At 43.6% G+C, this 24,130-nt stretch overlaps 1 protein-coding gene across 14 annotated transcripts in view; it reads right to left on the reverse strand.

The window, feature by feature from the left end:
* The window catches only part of hfp (Poly(U)-binding-splicing factor hfp), a 158,378-nt gene that overhangs the window by 128,869 nt on the left and 5,379 nt on the right, over nt 1–24,130 (reverse strand). For 2 of the 14 annotated variants that reach the window (XM_050193918.3, XM_050193913.3), the window contains exons 1-2: nt 6,346–9,395; nt 838–1,067 (exon numbers count right to left, since the gene is read on the reverse strand). In XM_050193918.3, the coding sequence (XP_050049875.1) occupies nt 838–1,067; nt 6,346–6,562 (447 nt within the window). In that variant the 5' untranslated portion in view covers nt 6,563–9,395. Of the gene's footprint in view, nt 1–837; nt 1,068–5,370; nt 5,416–6,345; nt 9,397–13,680; nt 13,809–14,151; nt 14,217–14,304; nt 14,387–24,130 lie in introns of those variants that run through there. The other 12 variants (XM_055061210.2, XM_055061209.2, XM_050193921.3 and 9 more) reach the window with 11 other exon arrangements.

Genomic DNA, 24,130 nt, shown 5'->3' on the forward strand with positions numbered 1-24,130 from the left:
GTGCTTTGGGCACGGTTGGTGGCTACTGGATTAGGTTTTGCTAGTTTGTTTTCAGGATGATCAGCAACATGGTAGGCGAAACATGGAGGAATTAATAAAGGGGAAATGAGACGTCCACCCAATCGTAGCAATTGCTACAAAGGAAACCCCATATGGGTTCCTCGAAAGAAAAGCCTCACAGTTGAAGAAAACTTGTTGACAAAAGAAGAAAGAAACTGTTGAAGAGTTTGACTTCACCCTGTCATCTGCCAGCCACCTGGTTAGCCCAGATGGTAGAGCCACTGCCCTGGAAAAGCAGCGGTCCCGGGTTCGAGTCCCGTACCAGGACGAATCTTTCTTCAACTGTGAGGCTTTTCTTTCGAGGACCCCGTTTGGGTTTTCTTTGTAGCAACTGCTACTATTGGGTGGACGTCTCATTTTTCCTTTATTAATTACTTCTCTCCACTTTGCAGGTTTCTGCAGAACTAATACGTCAAACATGGAAGAAGGATGTATCAAAACAAAAATGTCCCTCTTCCTGCTCCAATAGGTGGCAAAATTAGCACATGGTCCTGCAAGCAGAGTCTGAACTAACAATTGGTGCGCTCTAAAGCGTCGTCTTTGTACTTTATTCTAAGGCACCAATGGCATGCCACAGAGCTGTCTGAATAATCGAGCATGTCCGAATGATCGAGCATGTTCAAATTATCAGTTGGCTACTGTATTCAGCAATACACAATGTATAAAACTGCAGACGTTAAAAATTTGTTGTTTCACTGTCACAAAAAGTTATTGGCTAGATTTTTTTCCTGCAAATAAATCACCCTGAAGCACCACAATGGTGGGGTGCAAACGCACCTGCTGCTGGTGCGCGATGGTCTGCTTCATGAGCACACTCTTGATGCTCTGCTCCATGGCAAACTTCTTTGCACGCGTGACCATCTCGAGCTGCTCAGGTGTCAGCTTCATGAGGCCGAAGCCAATGAGTGGCGGTGCAGCCTTGAGGGCTCCTGGCCCAGCCAGCACAGGACCCATCTGCTCTTGCTGCGCTTCCTTGGCTCCTCCACTGCTGCTGCTGCTGCTAGCATCTGCGCACAACCACAGCCTGCTCAGCATGACCCACACCACACGCTGCTCCTTGCCAAGAGTGGCCGCAATGTCCACCAAAGGATCAACCCAGCATGTGGCTGCATGCACCAAAGAAACCTTGGCAAACAGCAGCTTGAAAATGAGATCCACCCAATTTGATTAAGGAGTACTGACATAGACCTCGCGCCCTTCAAAGGGATAGTTGCCAACCCATGACTTGTGGTAGTGTCCCAATTTCTCATGCCTGATGTGATGGCCAAGTGCAGCTTCAGCCCTGCTTACACTACAGGAGGTCACATGGCATCACACACAGGTCAGCTAAGCGCACATATTAGGCACTAGAGGAGAGTGTTCCCAGAAAAGCCACAGCAGAGAACTAGGCTTATCCAATGTCAAATGCAAAAATGTGAAGGAGGAAAACATATCCTATATGGCAACACACAAGTCATGGTAAGGCTTGAAACCATTGCATTAGGCTGACTATGGAGAAAGGATACATTCGTGGGTGTTAACAACTCTCACTACACTCGGCCTTGGGGAGAGAAGCTTGGCTGCTGAGAGAGGCACTTGAATGCAGCATTGTGCCGAGGACACCAGGCACCATAGAATTTACTGGGATGTGAATGATACCAGCCTGTGGACTCACATTTCAACGATGTAACCGGAAGTCCCATCACCGAACACGGCCCGCATTTTCAGTAATAGCTCAAGAATACAAGGCCTGACACCGCGAGTACACATGGGCTGCAAGCAAAAGGCAAGATTTCTGTTCCTGTCAAGAAGTACAAACACAAAAATCTTGTCTAATTGCTTTTTTTTTTTTAGGCCGCTGTCAATACAGTATCAAGCCTTGAGAGCACAACATACAATTAATTATGTCGCCCTTCAGCACCAGTTCTCCAAATGGGTACAGCCAAGATAGGTCACATGACAACACTGCAAGCCTAGTGCAGTATTAATGTGACTGCCATCAAGTGGGCCATCAAGTGGGCCCTTTATCTAATAAATGCCCTTCACAATCCTTCCTTCCCACACCACAACAGCAGTGTACTGTTGCAGCAAGGTGAGTTTTTACGCAAACTGGATGGCATCCAGTGCTTGCAATTTGAATATTTCCTCTGCAATTACATCTGCGATGTTTATGAGTTGATGGGCTACCTAGCAAAAGAATTGCTTGGAATTGTTGCTGATGGAGCTGTGGCCATGCCGTGGACACACATCTTTCGTTGTGGCCAAATATCATAGCTCAAGATACGAGTAGGACAGTTCTCTGCAAGGTTCAATAAAAGCAATAGTGTGTGTGGTGTACTTATTGAGCTGGGTTTGGGTGCCCCTATAAAGGATTGTTTATAGTACAATATTCCAAGCGTGCTTGGTGCTGTTGACAAGAGTTATATGGAGGCACCAGAGGGCGGGACATGTTTGGAACTTTGAAGCTTAGTTGACAGTGGTGAGAAACTTTGTGCATTGCGGTGTAAATTTACATTGCGTTCCATTTCAGCAAACAAGATTGTGAACACAGCTTCTATGCGAGAACTGAAACATGTTTTTATTATTATTTGGTTTTCATGGCAGTCGGCATATTTTTCTTTTGTACGTGTGCCACATGACTATTTTCAACAAAATGGTCTGGTCCTTGCAGTCCTGTGGGTACGACTTTAATACAGCGGGTTCACTTTGTCATTCCTCATAATGCTCACTATGCGGTTTCACTGTGTTGTCGCTTTTGGTACGCAGGTAAACAGCTTTTAACTCACAATGCTGTGTTACCCATTTGCCATAGAAAACAATGGGCTTTTTTCGCTGGCACTCTTTCGTGCAAGCCTGATTCTCTTCTTCAAGGGCCTGTATAGAAATGTGTGAAGTATAGCTGATGCTACCTATTTCTTTGTTTGAGCCCATAGGGTGTAATAGCTCACGAATTGAATCAATGCTTCATTTATACACATGGCTTTGTCAGAACTTTGTATAACCCCGTCAGGTGCCAATTAACTCTGTCCATTGAAAATCTAACTTAAAATTCACTCCATTTCTTGCATTTTCAGAAGTGGGAAACGCATACAGCTGAAGAACAGATTAGGAAGTTCTTCAGAGTCTCGTCAAGCTTACAGAACGTAGCATTTCAAAACCGTCTCTCTAGAGGAGCGTCATGCATGAGAACTCGTGTGTACCACCTATCCAGCCCCTTCAAGAATGTGCCTTTGTGGAATACAATGAACTCGTTGCATGATGACATACTGACAGTCAGCGCTTTCCAACTTGTTTTCATAAAACAATTTACACATATTAAAGTTGCAGCAGCACAGATCAAATCGGAAGTGTTTCAACATTATATTTTAGCTAATATTTACATATGCTCACTATCACCATGACTGGCTGTTGGGCTAGTTAGTCTTGCATTATAATTATGGTAGATTAGTACAAATTAATAATGGACACAAAGAACAAAGTGCACAAGGTCGGATGCTACTAGCAACTGCTTCTTCTCATGCCACTTACCAATATTTGTACAATTTGTTGCACATGTGCGCAGTCATATGCACTGAAAAAGCCCTGTGCTCAGATCTGTGCCCAAGATAAACGCGGATGCCAAACAAGGCACGAGTGTCCCTTTGTAAATTGCTCCACTGGAGTAATTTACTCCATCCCAATGTCATGTGGGAAAATCTACATCGGCCAGACGGAAAGGTGTGTTAATGACCATTTCGGGGAGCATGCTCAAAAAGTAAGAGGATAAGCATGCACATTTGGTCGTACACGTTTCTGCAAGTGGCTGCGAGCCACGACTTCAGGAGACAAAGATCCTAGGCAGCATAAAAATTTGCACATCTCAGCTGGCTCTGGAGGCATTCCTTATCAAAAAGGACGCCTCTATTTGTATTAGCGAAGCTTCGATAAGTTTGCCTTCGTCCAAGTATAAATTCATGCAAGCTGCTCTTTGATACACGAGAGCCCTGCGTCACGGTTTCTTCCCTTGTGAAGACATGATGTCCTGGTGCGCATGTGCAACAAACGGTACAAATATTGGTGGGTGGCATTACAATAGTTGCTAGTGGTGCCTGTCCTTGTCCACTTTGCTTTTTTGTGTCCGTTATTAATTTGTGCTAATCTATGACAATTACAGCTCACTATCATGGCATGACAAGGGAAGCACAGGTGAGGATGGCTGAAGACTAAGTGGGGTTAGGAAATCTGCAGGCACAAGTTGCAACCAGCTAGCACAAGACAGGGTGGAGGACGCAGGGCCTGCAGTGGACATAAAGATAGGCTGGTGATGATGTTGATCATGGCGTGCATAGGTGTGCACATAAGTGTGCCGAAGGGGATAGAGAAATTATTTATGTGAATGGGATTATACTGTGCCAAAGCACAGGATACAGTACACTTTTACTCAAGGGGAAATCAAATAAGCCGACACAGCATATAAAGAAGTGCCCTAACAATATGACACCCACGAGATGCAACGCAGATGATTCTAAGAGGAGCTTCCTGTTTAGCTCACGGAAACGCAAGTAGGAGGCCCGTTAATGTTTCTGCAGCCAATCCAATGAGACTAAATCCTTTGTCCCTTCGTCACCTGTTGCAGGAACCAAACAAGTGGCTTTTTTTTCACAAAAGTATTTATAAGTGTACCCACCGCAGCACGTATGAACAGCCACAGCGCCAAGGAATGAGGCTCATAATGGAGGCACCATCACCAGTGAGAGTGTACTCAAGCAGTGAGTGCCTCTAAAGAAAGCACACATAAACCGAGCAATAGGAACGGGCATTGGAAGAGCCAGCCACTGAGTTAGGCCTCCCCCTTGTCATGGGCTCGGCTTTCGGCAGCACAGTAATGGTGTTGGTACATGCCTCAGTGGCATCCGATACCACGTGACCACCACCTTTAGCTTCAGCCTCCATCTGGATATGTCACTGTGTTTTCCACAGCCAGACTGTATTCTGCAGGCATTTTGAACTAATCGCTTTGAACGGTAATGCAATTATTTGCTGTGCGTTAATGACACCGAGGCTTCGCACCATGCTACTAGGTCAACAGCTGTCTGTTAATTGTCAGTACTCCTTTAAAGCTAATGCACGAGGTTGAACAAATAGTAACTTGTCTGCCACAAGATGACAGCGGTTGCACTCGTTAATTGCCACTGTTAACCACCCTGGCTTGCCCAGTGGTGGACTCGTTGCGATCACTGGCCAGCAAGCAGTGCCCAGATTCCAGTGCAACCAAAGCACACTAAGCAAGAGCTTCCGTAAGGAATTATGGAAGGTGAAAAAGCGCACGAGTTGAACTTTAAATAAACTTACAAGATGCACTTGATGGATCAACTCGTCAGGATTAGGCCATTCCTTCTGTACACCCCAAAAGCCCATGATGTGAAGCAACATTTTAGGAATGTTGGAAAATCCAAGAAACATTGAATGCATGAAAATGTTGCCATGTACAAATTGCTGCTACTAGCACAAAGGATTCAAAGTGGCCTTGTGCCTTGTAACAATCGGCACACTTCACTGAGCAGTAAGGTTTTAAATTTGACTAGTTTTCACGAGAATTCGGCTTTTAGAAGCTTATTTTTTTCCTGCAGCAGCAGAACTGCAAATAATACATAAATGGAGCAGTCAGAGCCTTCACGAGCCAACACGAGACATGTGGCCAAACAGTTTTGTAGGCAACATACACTAACCTGGTTCGGCTACTAGAAACAGACATTTGACATAACAGCAGGAAGTCTGGCAACAATGATGAAAATTTTCAGAGTGCATCCCACATTGAGCCTTTCAAACTATGCCCTTGGCATCAACTTGCTTCTTTACCGTTTGCTGGCCCACTCAGATCTCATCCTATTAAGGTTCATTATAAGCAGGCTAATGGAGGTCAGGCCTATTTCACTGCTTGCACCTATTGAAAACTGGACTGCAAATATGTTAACACTACTATGACTGCAGAATAAAGCTTGTATAAATTACCTAACTGCACCATAAAACAAGTGCTGTCTTAATGTGTAAAAACCTATTATATAGGCCATGTCAATGTTATTGTCTTATTGTTCTGTAAACCCCTTCCCACTTAATCAGATCTAAATCCCAAGCAGGTAGCTCCATTTCAATTGAGTCAAGTCACGCCAGGTAGCAATATGCAAAGGACAAGCCTCCTGGAGCCTCAAACAGAGCATGCTTCACTCTATGGCTTTTCAACAACAAGCAAAGCACTTGCTTGGGATGCCCTAGCTGGCCAACTCAGTACCCCAAAAGCAAGGCGAGCACTTAACCACAGCTTATCACCTGAAAAACAAGAAAGAACGAAGAAAGCAGACTGAAGGTGGCCATTACCGCCAGCTCTCCAGTCATTGTCACATTCGCAACGCATCGTGTCAACACCGTGAGAAGCACCGCACGCCCTCTCTCGACTAAATGGTGTAAAAAAGACACAAAAAAGAGAAAAAACATGGCAATCAAGACACGAGGCCAAACAACACCAAACAGCACAAGTTCCTCCCATATACTGGCATGTCCCAATAAGCAGAACTGCTAAGGTTTTCACTGAGATATCCTAGCACTTTTCACCTTACTTATGCCCAATGGTTTGTCATTAAAGATACAAGTTATGTGCTGGACATGCAGCGAGTTCATTTCGACCAACCCAAGCAAGGATTGTCGTAGCTTTGCTATTTCTATCAGCTCTGGCATGCAGACAACTATCAGTTACTGTAGTCTGCCCGAGAGCACATTCTGTCAGCCAATATGCAAGATGTAACAGATGGAACAAGAATGAGGGCAAAACACCCTGCCAAAGGAATAGCGTGACAACATTTACTCCCTCCAAGCACTAAACACAAGACTGGCAGTAGACAACATGTAAGTAAAGAAATGCTAACTTGCATGTCTGCTTTTATCAGTGCCAATGACCTCAATGAGCTTCACAACTTGCATACGTGGTCATGCTAAGAAATGGTACACACTATTGACCAGGACATTGTATCCTTCATCTACAAGATATATACTAGGGAAGTGGGTGAGGGGAGGGTGTCAAAGCTAAGGTGTCCGACTCAGGCATGATGGGGTGCCTTCAAAAAGTGGAGGCGCGCAGCAGCTGAAGGCAACACCTGCAAAGACTCACCAGGAAGACAGAAAAAAGACGGCAAGTCTTTAGAAACAGCGCTGCTGCCAAGGGCATTCATAGCACAGCATAGCAAAGAAGGCCACTACAGCACGGCTCCTCCCATTCACACTAACAACCCAAGTTAGACACTTACATATATGGAGTGTACCTAACCTTTATAGCCACCATGTCACAAAATTTGCAACTGTCAAAAGGTGGTCTGCCTTCCTTACCTTCGCTTGAATCAAACACAGCCTCCCTCTCTCATAACTGCTCACAACCAAAGACCCCTCAAAGGGACTATAAACACAACAATCAACCATTTAAAGGGACTGTCAAGAACACATCCCGAGATTATGGTGAAAATGAAAAGAATGTGCTTTATATTGATAAAATCCAAGAGGATGTTGGCAGTTCAAAGAGGCATTTTAAATTGGCACTGAAAACTGCATGCTCCAACACTCTACTGTGAAACTTTGAGACTAACACCAAAGCAACCTCTTGTGATCACAATTTGGTGTACGCAAGTTAGCTGTCACAAGGTACACCATGCTTTTTCTTGCTCAAAAAATTTATGTACATTTTATATGCATTTACACACTTCTGAATGCATGACACAATGTAACAAAAGTTTACGTAGGCATCCCATATGCAAGCAACCTTTTGTACACACACAGGTTTGTAGCAGTGTGGTGGTGGTCTCACTGTGAAATACAAAATGCCCTTTCTGGTGCCGTACAGTCTCCATGCATAAAGGCACTGCCAAGCTGCTGGTGCACCTTGGCTTGGAAGTGACCGGACAGTCAAAAAATTACACATTCATTATCGTAGAAATAATTCAACAGTTCCGGAAGCACATGACGATTGCTACGATGAAGATTATTTCTTATGGCTGGGGTCACATTTGTTGGCGGTTTCTTTCTCATACCAGCATAGAGTCACTATCACGCAAAATTGTCAGTTTCCATCCAGCATAGGAATCTTCATTACAGACCGAAATAATTAAAAAAAGAAAGGCTCCATGCCATTTGTTGCTTAAGCACTACAAGATTGGGCACCCTGGATGGTACTGCAATTGGCCATTGTAATAACCATAACACCATTTGTCAGTCCTTTAATACCGTAACTGCCAGTGTTGCGATAAAGAGGCCTCCAATACACAGACTTTCAAGCCTTCGAATTCAATATATACTACAGTGATAGGCAAAATGTACAAAAATTTGGCAAAAAATACTTGAAATAATTTGATTATTCAATACGTTCACCGTCCATTAGAAATTCGCACACTTTGTTCTCTAGGGATGCTGTGAACAGGCACTCATTCTATATAGTCGTAGAAACAATGATCTGGGCCACAGACAAGCAGAAATGTTTATTTCCCATTATACATTGGTTCTGTCAGTTGATGTCGCTGCTGCATGGGTACGCCCACATAATCAATGGGTTCCACATATTGGGCCATAAGTGACCACTCAGTAACTGTGCTTGCTTTTTTCTTTATAAGGTTGTTTTTACCTTCAGCTATATGCAAATAAAAATCTTAAAATACTTTATAATATGACAATCTTAAATGTGCACTAAAAACCTAGCATTTTAAATAAAATATAATTTGGCAGGTATGGCTACAGCTGCCACCATCCCTTTTCCAGCAAACTGTCAGTAATGGCGCAAGGCTGGTATGTAAGCAAATTGGTTGAGCAAGATTCAGTATGTTGTGGAGAGAACCAAGCACAAAAAACAAAAAATGTTAGTGGCTGGCATGGCTTCATTTTCAGCCTGGATTGCATTCCTTGACATCACGTCCCATGCACAAAATGCATGACGGTTGAGTTGGCCTTTACAAGAAGCAATGCATGCATAGTGCCTGGCTAACTACAACATGAAAAGGAATCCTGACAATGCCCACAACCATGTGCTCTGACTGTTCAGCTCATGTTCTCCTTGGCTATCCATTGTGACTTGATCCCCTGGACAACTTGATGGTACCAAGGCCCTTACTTCTTTCCCTATCAGTAACATCATTGGTAACGTTAGCCCAGTGTCTCATTCATTAGTTGCAGGTGGGCAGCATCTTGCTAACACAGCTAATGAGGTTTGCTGTACTTTTATATTTTTAATAATGTTTTCAACTGGAGTAGGGACACTCATATATTTATTTTGCACAGTAGAGGTGAAATTTAATGTTATGTGGAGTTGATGTCATGCCATATCCAAGCCTCCCTTATTTGTTCTGCTGCTAACTAAAGACCCCCCCTCCCTCCCACAGTGGCAGACATCATCACAAGTATTTAGGCCATAACTTTGAATGCAAGACGACTGTAGAAAAGTTCATATCTGCATTACTACACGTTCAGGATGGCAAATAAAAGTTCTGGCCAGTCAATATATGAACAGCAAAAGGCCTTTTGCTAAATTCTACTCAAACACTGTGACCAATGCAAGCATACTAAACACTACAACTATTTTTCACTGATTATCATTAACATTAATGGGGAAAGAAACAGAGCAAACAATGCACATTTTCAGCAAGGCAAAGAAAGTGTCATGTGACCAAGCTTTCTATATTATAGTAAAGCACTTGCTCAAGTTTATGCAGTTTGGCAGAGCAATAAAATTGGTTTGAATAGTCTCACTGTGCTTGCCATACTATGCAGGTGCAGTTGCTTGATGAGCATTCAAAGCAGCTCGTAAACCAGTACGGGTACGCGACGAATAAATTGAGACCAAATCAAATGCTGGAAAAAGCAAATAAAATTTTAATATTTTTTATGTATTAAACAGCCTTTTTCACCATTTATAAAATGATGTTCACATCTTAGCATTCGCAACGTTAGTAAATTGCTTCTCATTAAATATTGCCCATTACAAAACAGCGTACTGAAAGCAAAACATATAAGCATTAGGAAAAAAATAAGCAATTTGTTAGCATACTCTGTGGAACGTTTGTGCACAAGACCAGATGGCATGTGGGCATAGTCTGCGGCAAAGGAAAAAAAAAATGCCGACTAGTTCGAATGGCCGCAGTTGATGGTGCCACTGTTATATAAAATAATTGGTGTTGTAACAAAGTGTATTCAGATTTGCTCCCAAGAAAACACACAGGTGAAAGGTGTAGTGACAAGAAAGTACTCAATGCTGAGTGGCATGGCTGAGCGAAATTAGAGTGCGAATTGATCACTGTTAAGCCTGAGCAATCTGGCTCCTACAAAACAACATGTTCTACTGTGTAAATTCTAGCGTGCATGTCCATTATGACTGCCAGGATGCAGTTATCACTGTTTTTGCTTCATGTTTGATCACACCTGGTTGAGTAAAGTATTCAAGAACTATTTGAAAAATATTCAAATATTCAAATAGTGACTATTCTATTCGAGGACCAAATCAAATAGGACAATATTTGATAGTCCACGACTATTACAACGGACATATGACCGACCATTCTTCCGAGTTTGGTCTGCCGATATTTATTATTCATGCAACAAGCACCACTTCTAAGAGATCTGGCTAAACAGACTGTAAGCTATGACGGATGTAATTTTGGGCAAATTTTGTCTAGATTATGCACATACAACACACTCTGCTACGGCGATGTGTGCATGGCACTGCACGTAACTTTTTCCGCCCACTTTCGGAACGTGCAAACATACGTTTTCTCTGAAGGAATGAAAGCACCAGCAACAACCTTCGTGCAATGGTGTGGCATACAGCGCTCCACCAAACAATATTTTGGGAGCAAGCCGCTCTCTACCGCTCGGCCTATCACGCTTCGCCCCAAAGCCATAGCTAATGGTGCATTAAAATCACCCGCTGACAATTACAAAATGCATCTTTTTTTTAACTCCCTAAAAGCATTTTAATTGCATCAGTTTGCTCAAGTCAGAAACTAGGTTGCAAAGCACGCAAATGTGTCTCGCATGTAATGCAGCAGTAGCCGGACGCAGGCTCGAGTTGAACTTGCCTCGTATCTCGTTCATGCTAGAGGTTTGACAGCGGCTGTCACTTGTTACAAAAATCTGGTTGGCAGCAGTGACATGCTAGGGTAAGCCAGCAAGGTGTGGAGCAGGCAACAATGGCAAAATATCGCTTGTACCCTTTTTTTCGTCGTCAAAAAAATCTTCCCGTTGCACAGCAGGGAAACCAAGGCAAACTGCCATAAGTGTCCAGAAAATGGGAGACAACGAAGCTGGCAAGGTGCCGCGTTGCTTTAGTGCCATTCGTACTGCTTACGTGAATCTATTAATGCGTTAGCATATTTAGGGTAATTCCCACACTTTCCGGGGGCTATGGATCTATGTTTCTATCAATGTATGTTTGTTTGTATTTAACTGTTTTCCCACCTACCTGTGCCAATGTTTAGTCCGTGGTCAAATTGGCAGTGCATTGGGCTGCAGTGCCGAAGGAACGTGATTCGAAACCAACAGTCAGACCAACTTGCATCACCAAGTATGTGGCGATGTGTACATATGTGCTGCTCTTCAACAAACGTCCTTCTTGGCGATCACTTTAGATGCGGGACTGGGTGTGTAATGCTGTTCGAAGAAACTCCTCGACTTGAGGCACTGGGCCACTCAGTCTGCGCTGGTGTTCAATCAACTATTTGATGCCAACTTGGGTCACTGGGTGTGTGCCAGCAGGTGTGCGCCACTCATCAATGTCAACTTGGGCAACCAAGTATGTGCCAGGAAATGGGCTGTTCTACACCGACGAAAAAAAATCCTTAAATTTTTCTGATGTTGAGTGGAATTAACCCCACATCACAAGGGCTCCTCCAGGAGAGAAACCTGATGCATTCACAGGCTACGCCACAAATGCAATGGGTATGTACCCCCTTTCACACCAATGCTTTAACAAGCTGCGCCATGAACGCACTGGGTGTGTGCGGCTCGAAGGAACAATTCTCAACGTTCGCAGCCACCAGCATGCCACGCTTCTCAGAGGCCCCACACGGGCTTCTTGGCTGCACTACTATATGGGGCAGCGAGTCCAGAAAAATGCACGAGAGGAGACCAGTTGTTGCATCTTTCTCAGCATTCCCACACATACCATGCATTGTGGAGGCCACGCGCAGGCTCCACAACGACAACACTAGATGGCGACGAGCATTCTTAGGGAAGCACGATAGAGCAATTCTGCTGTAGTACACGCTTTATACACAACTCATTTCGACTATGGCAATAAGTTTTGTTGCTATATTGATTCAATGCTAACACACTACCATCGACAGTCAGTGTGAGATTCGTTCTGCCGCGTTCTTTCTTTTTTAATTATATGGGTGTACCACACGGGTACACCCATATAATCAATGGATCCAACAAATTGTGCCATAAAAAATCACTCAGCAGCTGTATTTGCTTTTTCTTTATTTTTTGAAGTTGTTTTTACCCTAATATACAGAAATGAAAAATTGTAAAATATTTGTCAATACGACAATTATAAATGAGCACAAGAACTAAGGCCTTTTATGGTCCCAATATTAACTGAAATAGTCAACAAATTAGCAGTCAATTTTATGCTTATAAAAGTGGAATTCGGGTAAAAGTTACAGGGCCAGCTTAATTAATTTTTAATAAAATTCCTGTCCCTGTGCGCATATTGTGGCAAAAAGCTGACCACTTCTACCATTTAAATATTACAAAAAAATATTATGGAGGAAAGACGTGAGGTGTAGGGAACATCACACCCTACAGGATGTGCACGACTAAACCAAAGTTAAAGTGAACATATCCAGAGATTACTTTTAACGTGCAAAGACATAACTGTGTGCCGGATCATGCGAGAGCTGTTTAAATTACAACCAAGGGATCTGCTCTTGCAATCGTGCAAAGTTGCAAAAAAGGCCCCCAGGCTGATAGGCAAATTATTGGCCTCCCCATCTTTTCCCTCTCTTTTTTCTCCTCCTAACCAGTGGTTGAGTAGGAGGAGTCTATAAAGTGGCACAGTCCACAACTATGCTAAACAATGTGCAACCGAACATTATCTGAAGCTGCTTTTTGACCCAACAGCCTTCTTGAGTGAGTTACACACCACAGTAGTGTGAGGAATACAGAACTCACCACAAATGGCACAAACAAGACCGCACATTGGAAGAACGTTGGAACCTCCACCAGAGAGAAATACAACAAAACGAAAACAGCAAATGGAGGATCGATGGCATTGGCTATATCCGTGGCTATGGCCGCTCAGTGCACCTCTATTATCTGACGATGATGACACTGCACTTTACATTTTGGTTTTTAGTTTTACTAGCGAGGCACAGGCTTTGTACAATCTTCTCCTGAAATGCCGTTTTGGAACCAGATGGCACAAAGGACCTTTCTCGGTGCAATTCGCAATAATTTGAGAATTTTTTTTATCAGACATAGCAAAATTTGGAGCTTGCTGGTTGATGTAAAATGTTTATAGTCCCTTTAAGCAACGCAGTAGAGAGAAATGAAAACAGTCTTCTTGCAGGGCTAGCCTGCCATTAATCCAGAGAAGGTAGTGCACATTTTTACTGCATCACAGAAACATAGTGTCACCTGGAAAAGTTAAGGCAGCTGTGTGTTTGGCAGGTGCCCAATCGCAGAGGCACTACCTACACCTGCCAGTTTGGGGGTAGGGGGGGTGCTGTGGAAGGCAGCCATCAGTCGATGCAGCTCTTCTGGTGCTAAAAAACACACACCCAGTGCCAAAGAGAAAAGAAGAAGGAGAAAAAAAAAGAGAGATTTGTATGCAGGTACAGTCCTTTGTCACAAAACTCCATCTGCCACCAACAGAAGACACTTGCAAAAAGACTACTTCACAATAGCTAGCTTGCCGTGCAAAATGTACACAAAATGCAGCTTACATTACCTCAACCATAATGGGAAGAAGATAAGCAAAAGCTACATTACAGGTTTTACAATCAAAAGTAATCTTTCGAGCCAAGCAAGTGAATAAAGGTGGTGTGCAGCAAGACCCCTGCACTTAGCAGCTGTGATCACTAGGTCAAAACAGATTGTCCTGTTTACCTTGGCGCTGGGCGATTTTCCCTCGCAACCTACTTCCAGGAATATGATTTTCCAAAGTGGAAAGGCTACAAGATACAAACAAAGACCAGCACACAAGCAACAAGTTTACAGTGTGATCCTTCAAAACTGGTCGCACAACTGGCGGGAAAGTACCTTGCAGTGCTGGCTTTTTGGCAGGAGGACCATCCGTCAAGTTTTCGGCTTCAGATGGACGTTCGGCCTCTTCTTTCTCGGGCTGCAATTCAAGGACAGGCATGCATTGAGCATGGATGAGAAGGACAAGTGTGTTTCACCTGTTTCTCAGGACTTCTACAGGCACATCTGTCAGCAATTTCATGCTGAGAATACATGGTTAATATCATTACATTTTAGAGGGCTGGGGTAACAAGTGCTTCACAGAGCATGAAAAGAGCCCAGCAGCTGTGGTTCAAGCAAAATCTTAACTAAGGGCTCACATACCCTGTGCATCATCCCTTGTTGCAACAGGATGCTAAAGCAGCCTCTTAAGGATTTCAAACTCTTGATATGTGAATATTGTTAAAAAAAAAGCAAATTCAACACAATATATATAGCAAAAGCAGAGCTCCTGTTCTTGCACACACCTAATTGTTACAGAGACACCAGTGAGAAACACTGGTGTCTCTGTAACACTTTGCCTTCATTTGGCAGCAAAAAAAGCTTGAGGTAAGAAAATGTAGGACAACCCTTCTTTTACTTTGCACCAAAAGTGCAGCATCAATATGTCAGTGCAACATCGTGAATTTCAAAGTATATTCACTAACTATAGCCATTTTAAAGCAGGAAAAGTTGATAAAACTTGCTACGTTGAGTGTATCGTTCCTTTATACAGTGCACTACAAAGGCTGTCGCAAATTGTATGCCTAATATTTTCGTTTGGAATTAAAAAATCTTGGGAAATGTTTTGTAGAACATTTAGCCAATATATTAGGAATGCAACACAAAATATTTTATTCAACACCTACGCTCTTGGCATTGATCCCAGCCTTTAAACAATCTGGGCAAGCTTCAATTATGGCCCGCAGAGTCTCCTCAGGAGAATTTTTCTCCCTGCTTGCTCCAGCGATGCTTTCAGGGCCACTATGCTAGTGTGCTTAAAGGGCACGAGCCCCATTTCCAAGAATAGCAGAAGTCCATTGGGTTTAGTTCAGGGTGGTTCGCTAGCCACTCGTAAGCTGGAATGAAGTCTGGCCTGACACCACTGCTGTGGTGTTGATTTACTCTATTGTTGTGCTGATGCGCTGCCCTGCTGCTAAGTCCAAGACTACTCACCAAAGTAGGACAGGGATGAGGGCAGCGAATGAGGCTTTAGAATACCTTTAAAGTACGTGTGAAGGTTCATCATTGCGCATTTTGTCCCAAAAACAAGAGGAAAGCGGCCAGTGGCGGTTACCCCAGCTGAAACCATGATAAAGACAGCATGCGATTTTCGAAAAACAGTCTCGCTGGCAGCATCAGCAAGCTCTGACATTGGAACAAACACGAAAGTTCTAAAGTGTTCCGACAGGCCTCTACCATGAAAATTTTCTCATCTGTGAAGAGTGTTCCCCATTCACGGCCCATGCCACCAGCATTTTTCTCATCTCTGCGTCTTCTCAACAGCTCATAGGGAAACACCTTGATGTCCATTTTCACGGCTCTTCTCATTGTTGTCACCAACACATTCAGCACCAAGGCCAGCATTATGCTGCTTCTCCGTGACTGGTATCAGATTCTCTTCCTTGCAATTTTATTAAGGTGAGAAGCGGCCGCAGAGGCAGGACAACCACTGCAGTGGCACGTTTGAGAACCCATTGGACAATCTTGCAGTGAATTTTTATGTGGTTCTTGGAAAGAGAGTGTGCGGCCTTGCTCAATGATGATATTGCGGGTCAATGAGATCCAGAGCTTGCCATTTCGCAAAAAATACCAGCATGAAACACAGTCAAAATACAGAAGGCAGATGTAGAAATGTTTGACATAAGGTCGTGGAGAAATGTTAAAAAATCAGAGGCAGAATTATCTATCAAAGTAGAGACAGTAATTATGGTGCACCTTGTATAACAGTCCTTTTATAAACTACACCCCGACAGACACCATAAAAAATCCACGGCAATATGGACAACTGGTGCAGAAACTAAACTGGCACCGCCACGTCTTTTGTTCTTGCATTGCCCTCACACCAAGTGATCTTTTTGCTACTGCATAAGCATAATTATCACCCCTCTTTAACTTAAGATTTCAGGGGAGGTCAGGATAGGCAACAAACTGGCTTGACTGCAAAGCGCACATGTGCACCTTTGGTATGCAAATAAACCAGCTCAAGTTTAGTGCCCAACCTGTCGCCTTTTTATTGCTATAAACCTACTGAAACACTGCCACACAGTGCCCTGTTGCAGCACTTGTCTATGCCCAAGCTTACTTGCAAATGAAGCCAGGCATTGCAAGCAGTCAGAACAGAGTGCAACATCATGAATAGGTGGTCGGCATAGTACATGCAAACTTTATTATATGCCTGCAGCGCTTAGTTCTGTACAGGTGCTTCCCTTGTTCAACATTGCCCATGGTCAGTAGGGTACAAGATGCATACAACTAAAACACATCCTGAACATTGCTTTCAATGTAACATCTTCCTAACAGCTCAGGAAAATGTTCTGGAGGTACAGTCCATGTGTAGAAGGAAACTGCCACGCTCTCCATGTACCAGACTGCGCACGACCACATCCCTTGGTTTAACCAAAACTGCCTTAGTTTACTGTATGCAATGCAACAGATGCCTACTACGCTGCATCTGGTATGCGATGACAAGCACTTGGTTCTATTACACTTCAAGGCCCTTTTTAAAGAGTACTTATAGAATAAAGCAAATAGTGCACTGGGTGCTTCATAAAGCATGAATAATTTTTTTTTTTTTTAAAGTGGCACGTTTTACGCAAATGGGACCAACAGGATAGAGTTTGCAGCCATATCGAGTTTTCAGGTATGATTAGTAGCCTCAGTTTAACTATACAAGTGTTTTAAAGGGTCTGAAAACCAATTTTCCTTCCTTCTTTCTTTTTTCTTTCATGTCTTCATTCATATTCAACCATTGCATCTTTGATTGCTTACAGGGATATGAGCCAATCCAGATTTTTTTTTTCTTTTGGGGTATGAGCCATTACTTACGATATTTTTTGTACCATTCGTCAACTTCTTTTAAACCACTCCATTTGATATTTTTTGAACCACTTGACTAGATGCCAATTTTTTGGGGTATAATCCATTGCAACGAGCCACTTAAGGCTTTCGCCTTAAAAAACAATGCATCAAACTGATTTTCATTCCTAATGATATGAATTGCTTCTATTTGCTCGAGTGATCGAGTGATGAACCTGATGCTTCTATTTGCTCGAGTGATGAACCTGCAGACTCGAGTGATCCCTCTGGTGGAGTGGTTTTTCCATGACTTGCAAAATGGACATGAATCATATGTGTCTGAATGTTCCTGCTTCTCTTTCTAGCATGCAACGCTAAAGGCTCATGCTGGTTATAAATGATAATGGCAAGGCAATGCATCAGACTAAACACAGGCAAAACTTACAAGTTACAACTAAGTTACATGCTAATAAACAGCATAAGTATGATTAAAGCAAACCAGAAGCCTCAACCACACAAAACGTATCCCAAGTAAATACAAGTATCGGCTCATAACGCTAAACAGGTGCTACACACAACCTCGTAAATTTTGTATGTACGAGAAAAGGAGTGAAACAAGGAGCTTCATTAGAAAGGCTGGGCTCTACTTGTGATGGTGCGACAAAGGTGAGCAATAGAGCAGGGCCATCTCACATAAGCTTGCCTTTTTGCACTGCACGCAGGCATGCCGCACAAGGCATGATCGCTGTACATACACGTCGCCTGCCACGGCCACTTTTTTGGTGAAGTCAAAATGATGGCACGCTCCTGTCAATCATCTTGCAACTGAGCACGTCGTCTACTAGGCGCTGAATGCGGCAGGAGTTGGGAAGTTTGGAGCAATCATATGCTTGTTACCAGACCGGCCTCGCATGGCGTGTCAGGTGGATTGCACTCGATCCAATGGCGGCTTCCACTGCGGAATGGCACGTTCGGATCCAATTCATAGTTTAACTGGAGAAAATGGCGTTTGTGGTGGGAACTTCAGTTGTTGCATTGGCATTGCTTGAGGAGGAACGAGAGCAGTGGAGGTGCGAAATGCATTTAACCTTTTGAGGGTCGATTTGTTTTGGCCATATGCGACTGCCCAGGGTCGATTTTTTTTATTGCAGATTCCAATTCTTGTCAGGGACTTACTTAAAAAAAATTGTACCGTGATTTTTCTAGGGTGACCATAAAGTGAGAAAAAAAAATATCTTGCGTTGGTATATATGCACTCTTCACTCATGAATAACAACAATAAAAATGGAAATAAACTTATCAGAATTAAAAATTTGATGCATTTTTATGCACAAAGTTCAAGGCTTTGAAAATCCACAAACGAGAATATTTCGCGTCTCAAATGTTCCTGATCTTACACCAATATGTACGTCCATAGCGTAATCGAACTGCGTAGGTGCGCGCACTCAAGAAAACTGTTTCGTTGTGCGCCCGCGAAAAAGCAAAACGTCTGACAAACTTCCGCTAATCTTCATCTTATCGCCAACCAGTTAGGGCAATAAGTTTTCGCGAGTCTAAACAAAAAATAAACGGAAACGCAAGCACGGCGGCATCCTTCCTATGCGCACCCCTGTGAGCACTAAGCGAGCGAAAAACAAGCAGTTGCCCTTTGAGCAATTACTAATGAGATAGCCATCAGTTTTGCAAGCGCAAGAAGCCGAAACCGCCCGCGAAAACAAAACCCAAACCGCCACCCTCACGCGCGCCAATGCGCGAGCGGTACTATATAGACGCGCGGGGGCAAACTAGCTCTAACATAAACCATGCAACCAAAACTGAGAGAGGGAGGCGTGCGAAAGAAATTCCCTGTATTCCCACATAGTGGCAGCACACGACAGAAAATAAAAAGTTAGGAAATTGACGCGCTTTTTAAACGTACAGACGGCGCCGTAAACATACGGCATTAACCATTTTTGGACTTGTTCGCGGCGCCGTATATTTAAGTCATTGACCCTCAAAGGGTTAAGGAAATGGCAGAAAGCGAATTCCGACATTGCTTTTGTTTTTCGAAGCAAATAGTGCATTGGTTGCGCGGCGAACTCGACCCCAACATCGGGTGCCAGCGAGCTACTAGAATGTTGTTGCCTCTCGAAAAGTGCACCCGCCGTGGTTGCTCAGTGGCTATGGTGTTGGGCTGCTGATCACGAGGTCGCGGGATCGAATCCCGGCCATGGCGGCCGCATTTCGATGGGGGCGAAATGCGAAAACACCCATGTGCTTAGACTTAGGTGCACGTTAAAGAACCCCAGGTAGTCGAAATTTCCGGAGTCCTCCACTACGGCGTGCCTCATAATCAGAAAGTGGTTTTGGCACGTAAAACCCCATAATTCTTTTTTTTTTTTTTTTTTCGGAAAGTGCGCCACTGTTCCCGTCATTTCTTTTTTTTCTTCCTTGCTGTGCACGACGCCACCTAGGGACGATGCTGAGAAACTAATAGTTATAAATTGTAGCAGTCCCACGTATTACTATTTGAAAACGTGTTTAAGCTTGAGAAGAAAAAAATACATTTTTTAGATAAAGATTTCATTCATTGGAAGACTAGAAATATTTCAATTTGTAGTATGCTGCCTGCAAGCAGACGACTAACTAGGGAAGTCAACTTCCGGGGAGTTCACCGTTTGCTGATTGGCTGCTCTCTCCACCCCGTTCTCACAAATTTCGCGTACTGCCTCTTTGTGACGTTGCAGCAATTGAACAGAACGCGTATCGATCAAAGATCTCCGATCACGCCCATGGTTATTACTCTATTTCACTTTCTACCCTCCTAGAGATCTGTAAGAAGTTTCTTTTTTTTCTCCTCTCAATGGCCTCGACAAAGGAAACCGCAAAATTCATTTATGTAAACGCAGTTTCACACTCTCCGTCAGCTTAAAGAAAAAAGTGATTGATAAACCTTGACGCTCCCTTCATCAAGATTTGTCAGAGCTACGAGGGTACGCACCATCATCATCAGCCTGGCTACGCCCACTGCAGGGCAAAGGCCTCTCCCATACTTCAACTACCCCGGTCATGTACTAATTGGGGTCATGTCGTCACTGCAAACTTCTTCATCTCATCCGCCCACCTAACTTTCTGCCGCCCCCTGCTACGCTTCCCTTCCCTTCGTATCCAGTCCATGACCCTTATTGACCATCGGTTATCTTCCCTCCTCATTACATGTCCTGCCCATGCCCATTTATTTTTCTTGATTTCAACTAAGATGTCATTACCTCCCGTTTTTTCCCTCGCCCAAGCTGCTCTTTTCTTATCCCTTAACGTTACACCCATCATTCTTCTTTCCATGGCTCGTTGCGTCGTCCTCAATTTAAGTAGAACCCTTTTCGTAAGCCTCCAGATGTCTGCCCCGTACGTGAGTACTGGTAAGACACAGCTGCTATACACTTTTCTCTTGAGGGATAATGGCAACCTGCTGTTGATGATCTGAGAATGCCTTCCAAACGCACCCCAGGTCATTCTTATTCTTCTGATTATTTTAGCCTCATGATCCGGATCCGCGGTCACTACCTGCCCTAAGTAGATGTATTCCCTTACCACTTCGAGTGCCTCGCTACCTATCGTAAACTGCTGTTCTCTACCGAGACTGTTAAACATTACTTTAGTTTTCTGCAGATTAATTTTTAGACCCACCCTTCTGCTTTGCCTCTCCAGATCCGTGAGCATGCATTGCAATTGGTCCCTCGAGTTACTAAGCAAGGCAACATCATCAGCGAATCGCAAGTCACTTAGGTATTCTCCATGGATGATGAAAGAAAGCAAGTTTAAACAGTGCAAGATGGGTCCCCAGTGCACAATGAGAAATACTATACCAAGCGGCTGGCAAGCTGCATGGCCACCGAGGAGTCCACTGAGGAGAAGTTGTAGTGACAGGAGACAGCGTGTGACAGCTAAATTAATGTAGTTTAGAAGAACTTCTTGCTGGGCTAGTTGATGCATTGCTTTAAGAACCAAGTTGCGCATTCAAAAAAGACAACTACAGGAAAAGGCGACGGACGTGGAAAGAGCTCTTTCCGTCTCCGTCGCCTTTTGCTGTGGTTGTCTTTTCTGAATGCGCAACTTGGTTCTTCAAAATTAATGTAGCTTGAGCCTGCAAACAGTCTGAGCACAGACATGCATATTCTGACCTGTCTATTGTGCGCAAGGTGCCTCTGGTTGTAAAAAACTCATGCTATATGCGCGCACCAGATATGCGCTCTGTGGGGAGTGAGATATGTAATGGTAACGTAGTTGTCCCCACCTTGTACCGGCAAGGGAGAGACCCTTCAGGATCCCTAGAGCGGCCTGCACTATGCAGCTACCTGGTGGCGCAGAGCTTAACTAGCCAAACAAAGACCTAATATTGCTGTAAAAAAAGTTTAAAACACTTTAAACATTAAAAAATACAGCATGTTCACCATTACGCTACTGCTGTAAATTTACACAAACAGCATACACTTGGTTCCTGCTATATTAGCTCCATGTTTGTCTGCTTGAGCTCTGAATCACCAGGTGGCTGCGCACTGAAGACTTCTCACATTTGCCCCTCCACCCATCTGGCAAAACGCCCAGTCTGCCAAAATTTACTGCAATACAGGACAGGCTAAACCTCTCTAATGTGGTAGTAATCCTTTGGCATGAAGTGACGGCCACAAAATGCGTAGATCCTCGCGCCGATCGGATACAGACAGCACAATGAGCTGCAGCCACTCCACTCGCCTGTTGCCTCAAAGAGGGACACATGTTGCCAATCGCTTGATTTGCAGCCCACAGCACAACCAGGGCCATCATGGTGCTCGCAAAAAGAAACGTCGAGACTAACACCGACTGTGCAGCTCACATCAACATTTTAACAGAAGCAGACGACACTTGCTATGTGCTGGAAGTGGTGTCATGATAAATTAGTTAACCAAATTTTCCAACTATTACTAACAACATTTGTTCACCATAAAGTTGAAAATATTATGAATGATACAATGTGAGCAGCCAATCAGATAGCTCTCCCTATTGACGTCATGCGCCCGCTACGTAGATGGTGATGAGGTAGCTGAAAACTCTGGGGAATGGCGCCACTGCGAGCAGTAGCGATGCACATTTTTAGAGCCATTAAAAAATTTTAAACTTTAAATAAAACTTTTGACAGGTTTAATTAAATTAAATGTTTCATGCAGAGTGCTTAAATGTGTCACTTAATTATCAGGACCTACCCTTACTACTTAGTTTGCATAATATTGTAGAAATTGTTTCAGGGTCCCTTTAACTGCACTGGGCATTCTAACAATCCGCCCGCAGAGGTACTTTTTATGCATGAAAGGGTAGGCTGTCTCGCAAACACACTTGAGACGGAGATTAAAAAATCAAGCACTTACAGCAACAACGTGGCAGGGCCGTGCGGAGAAACACACATTATGTGCCTTGCAATATGCTACACTTCATTTTTGTCATAACTCTTTCCAAAAATCGCGCACACCTTGTTTTTGTCATGCAGAGTAGCTGAACTTTCCAATGTATTCAGTCATTGCACCAATATCAGTGCTTTCAAGATCCTTTGAGAGGACTTTTACTTTATGTGTCACAATGCAGCAGGCCACGTGGCAAGCGCTTTTCATATCTTGTTTACCCGTATGTTTCTGAACTTTTTTGTGGAGGGCACATAACTGATTTGCATGTAATTAAATGCTAGCTCAAGCAACTCAGAGCCCAGGAAAATTGTGCGAGAGGGTGTCGCACACTTAACAGTCAAATGGGCTCCAGATTACTTTGCAATAAGTAAACATCTCATTATTTATTATTGCCTTTTCAGCTCATTGGCTCAACCATTAGACCCTTTTTCCTGAGCAGTTTGCGGAGGCATGAGATGGCGCTTTCGGCGGCATGCCACACAGTGCCTCGGCAAAAGTGCACGAAAACGAAACCATTACCACCTCTGCCCAGCTTCTGTGCCATCAGCTGTAGGAAATGCAACTGGGTGTACACTAACACCCTGTACTCCATTCATGATGCAAGATGTCAGAGTAGAAGGAAAATGTGTGCAGTAGTTGGCTACAAAAATAATGACTAACATATCAGGAAATGGAATGAATCTGTGTGACCAAGTTCATAGACTGCTGCTACATGAGGACTGCCTGTGTTGCCGGCCCTTCTTGGTGCTAGACTTTCCTTGAGAATAAAAAAATTCACTGATCCGCCACAGTTTTATCGCTAACCTTCAAAGAAAGGACTTCAACCCTGAAAGACCAGCAAGAGTTAGTCTCGCTTGTTTCTCGCATGTTACCTACACGCATACACTTCAACTCGCATGCTAACACACGCCCACTCTATCGCCAATGTATCAAGAATAAGTGCATGGGCACACACTTGAATCAATGTGCCAAAGCATGGGCGACAGCAACTACACCGACAGCACACGAATGTTCGAAGCTGAACGTATTGTGACAGTACACAGAATAAGCAAAAGTCTAGCTATAATTCATCTTTGCTACAAGCTATTACAAAGCACAGAATGTCTACTTTCAGAGCCCTTGATTGCAGCAAGAACGGGTGTGCAACTAAGCACAGCCGCGAGCAATTACGCAGAAAATGAACAATCAGATAGTGGCCGCACTGAAGAACTTTACAGAGTCAGAAACATGACAAGCCACTGCTTCAAAGTGTTTGCCAAATAAAGAATGAAAAGTAAAACACACTGATTTTGATTTATTTCACAAGCAGAAAGTTCGGACAGATTGGAATACATCTTGCGCACCGCTTCTAAAACAAGCCCCGTATACGCTTATACGGTGCTCGCGCCATTTTGACATGGCGTAACACGCTCAGAAAGCATTTACATGTGCTC

The sequence above is a fragment of the Dermacentor andersoni genome, chromosome 1 (assembly GCF_023375885.2).
Source record: "Dermacentor andersoni chromosome 1, qqDerAnde1_hic_scaffold, whole genome shotgun sequence".
In the NCBI taxonomy this organism is placed as follows: Eukaryota; Metazoa; Arthropoda; class Arachnida; order Ixodida; family Ixodidae; genus Dermacentor; species Dermacentor andersoni.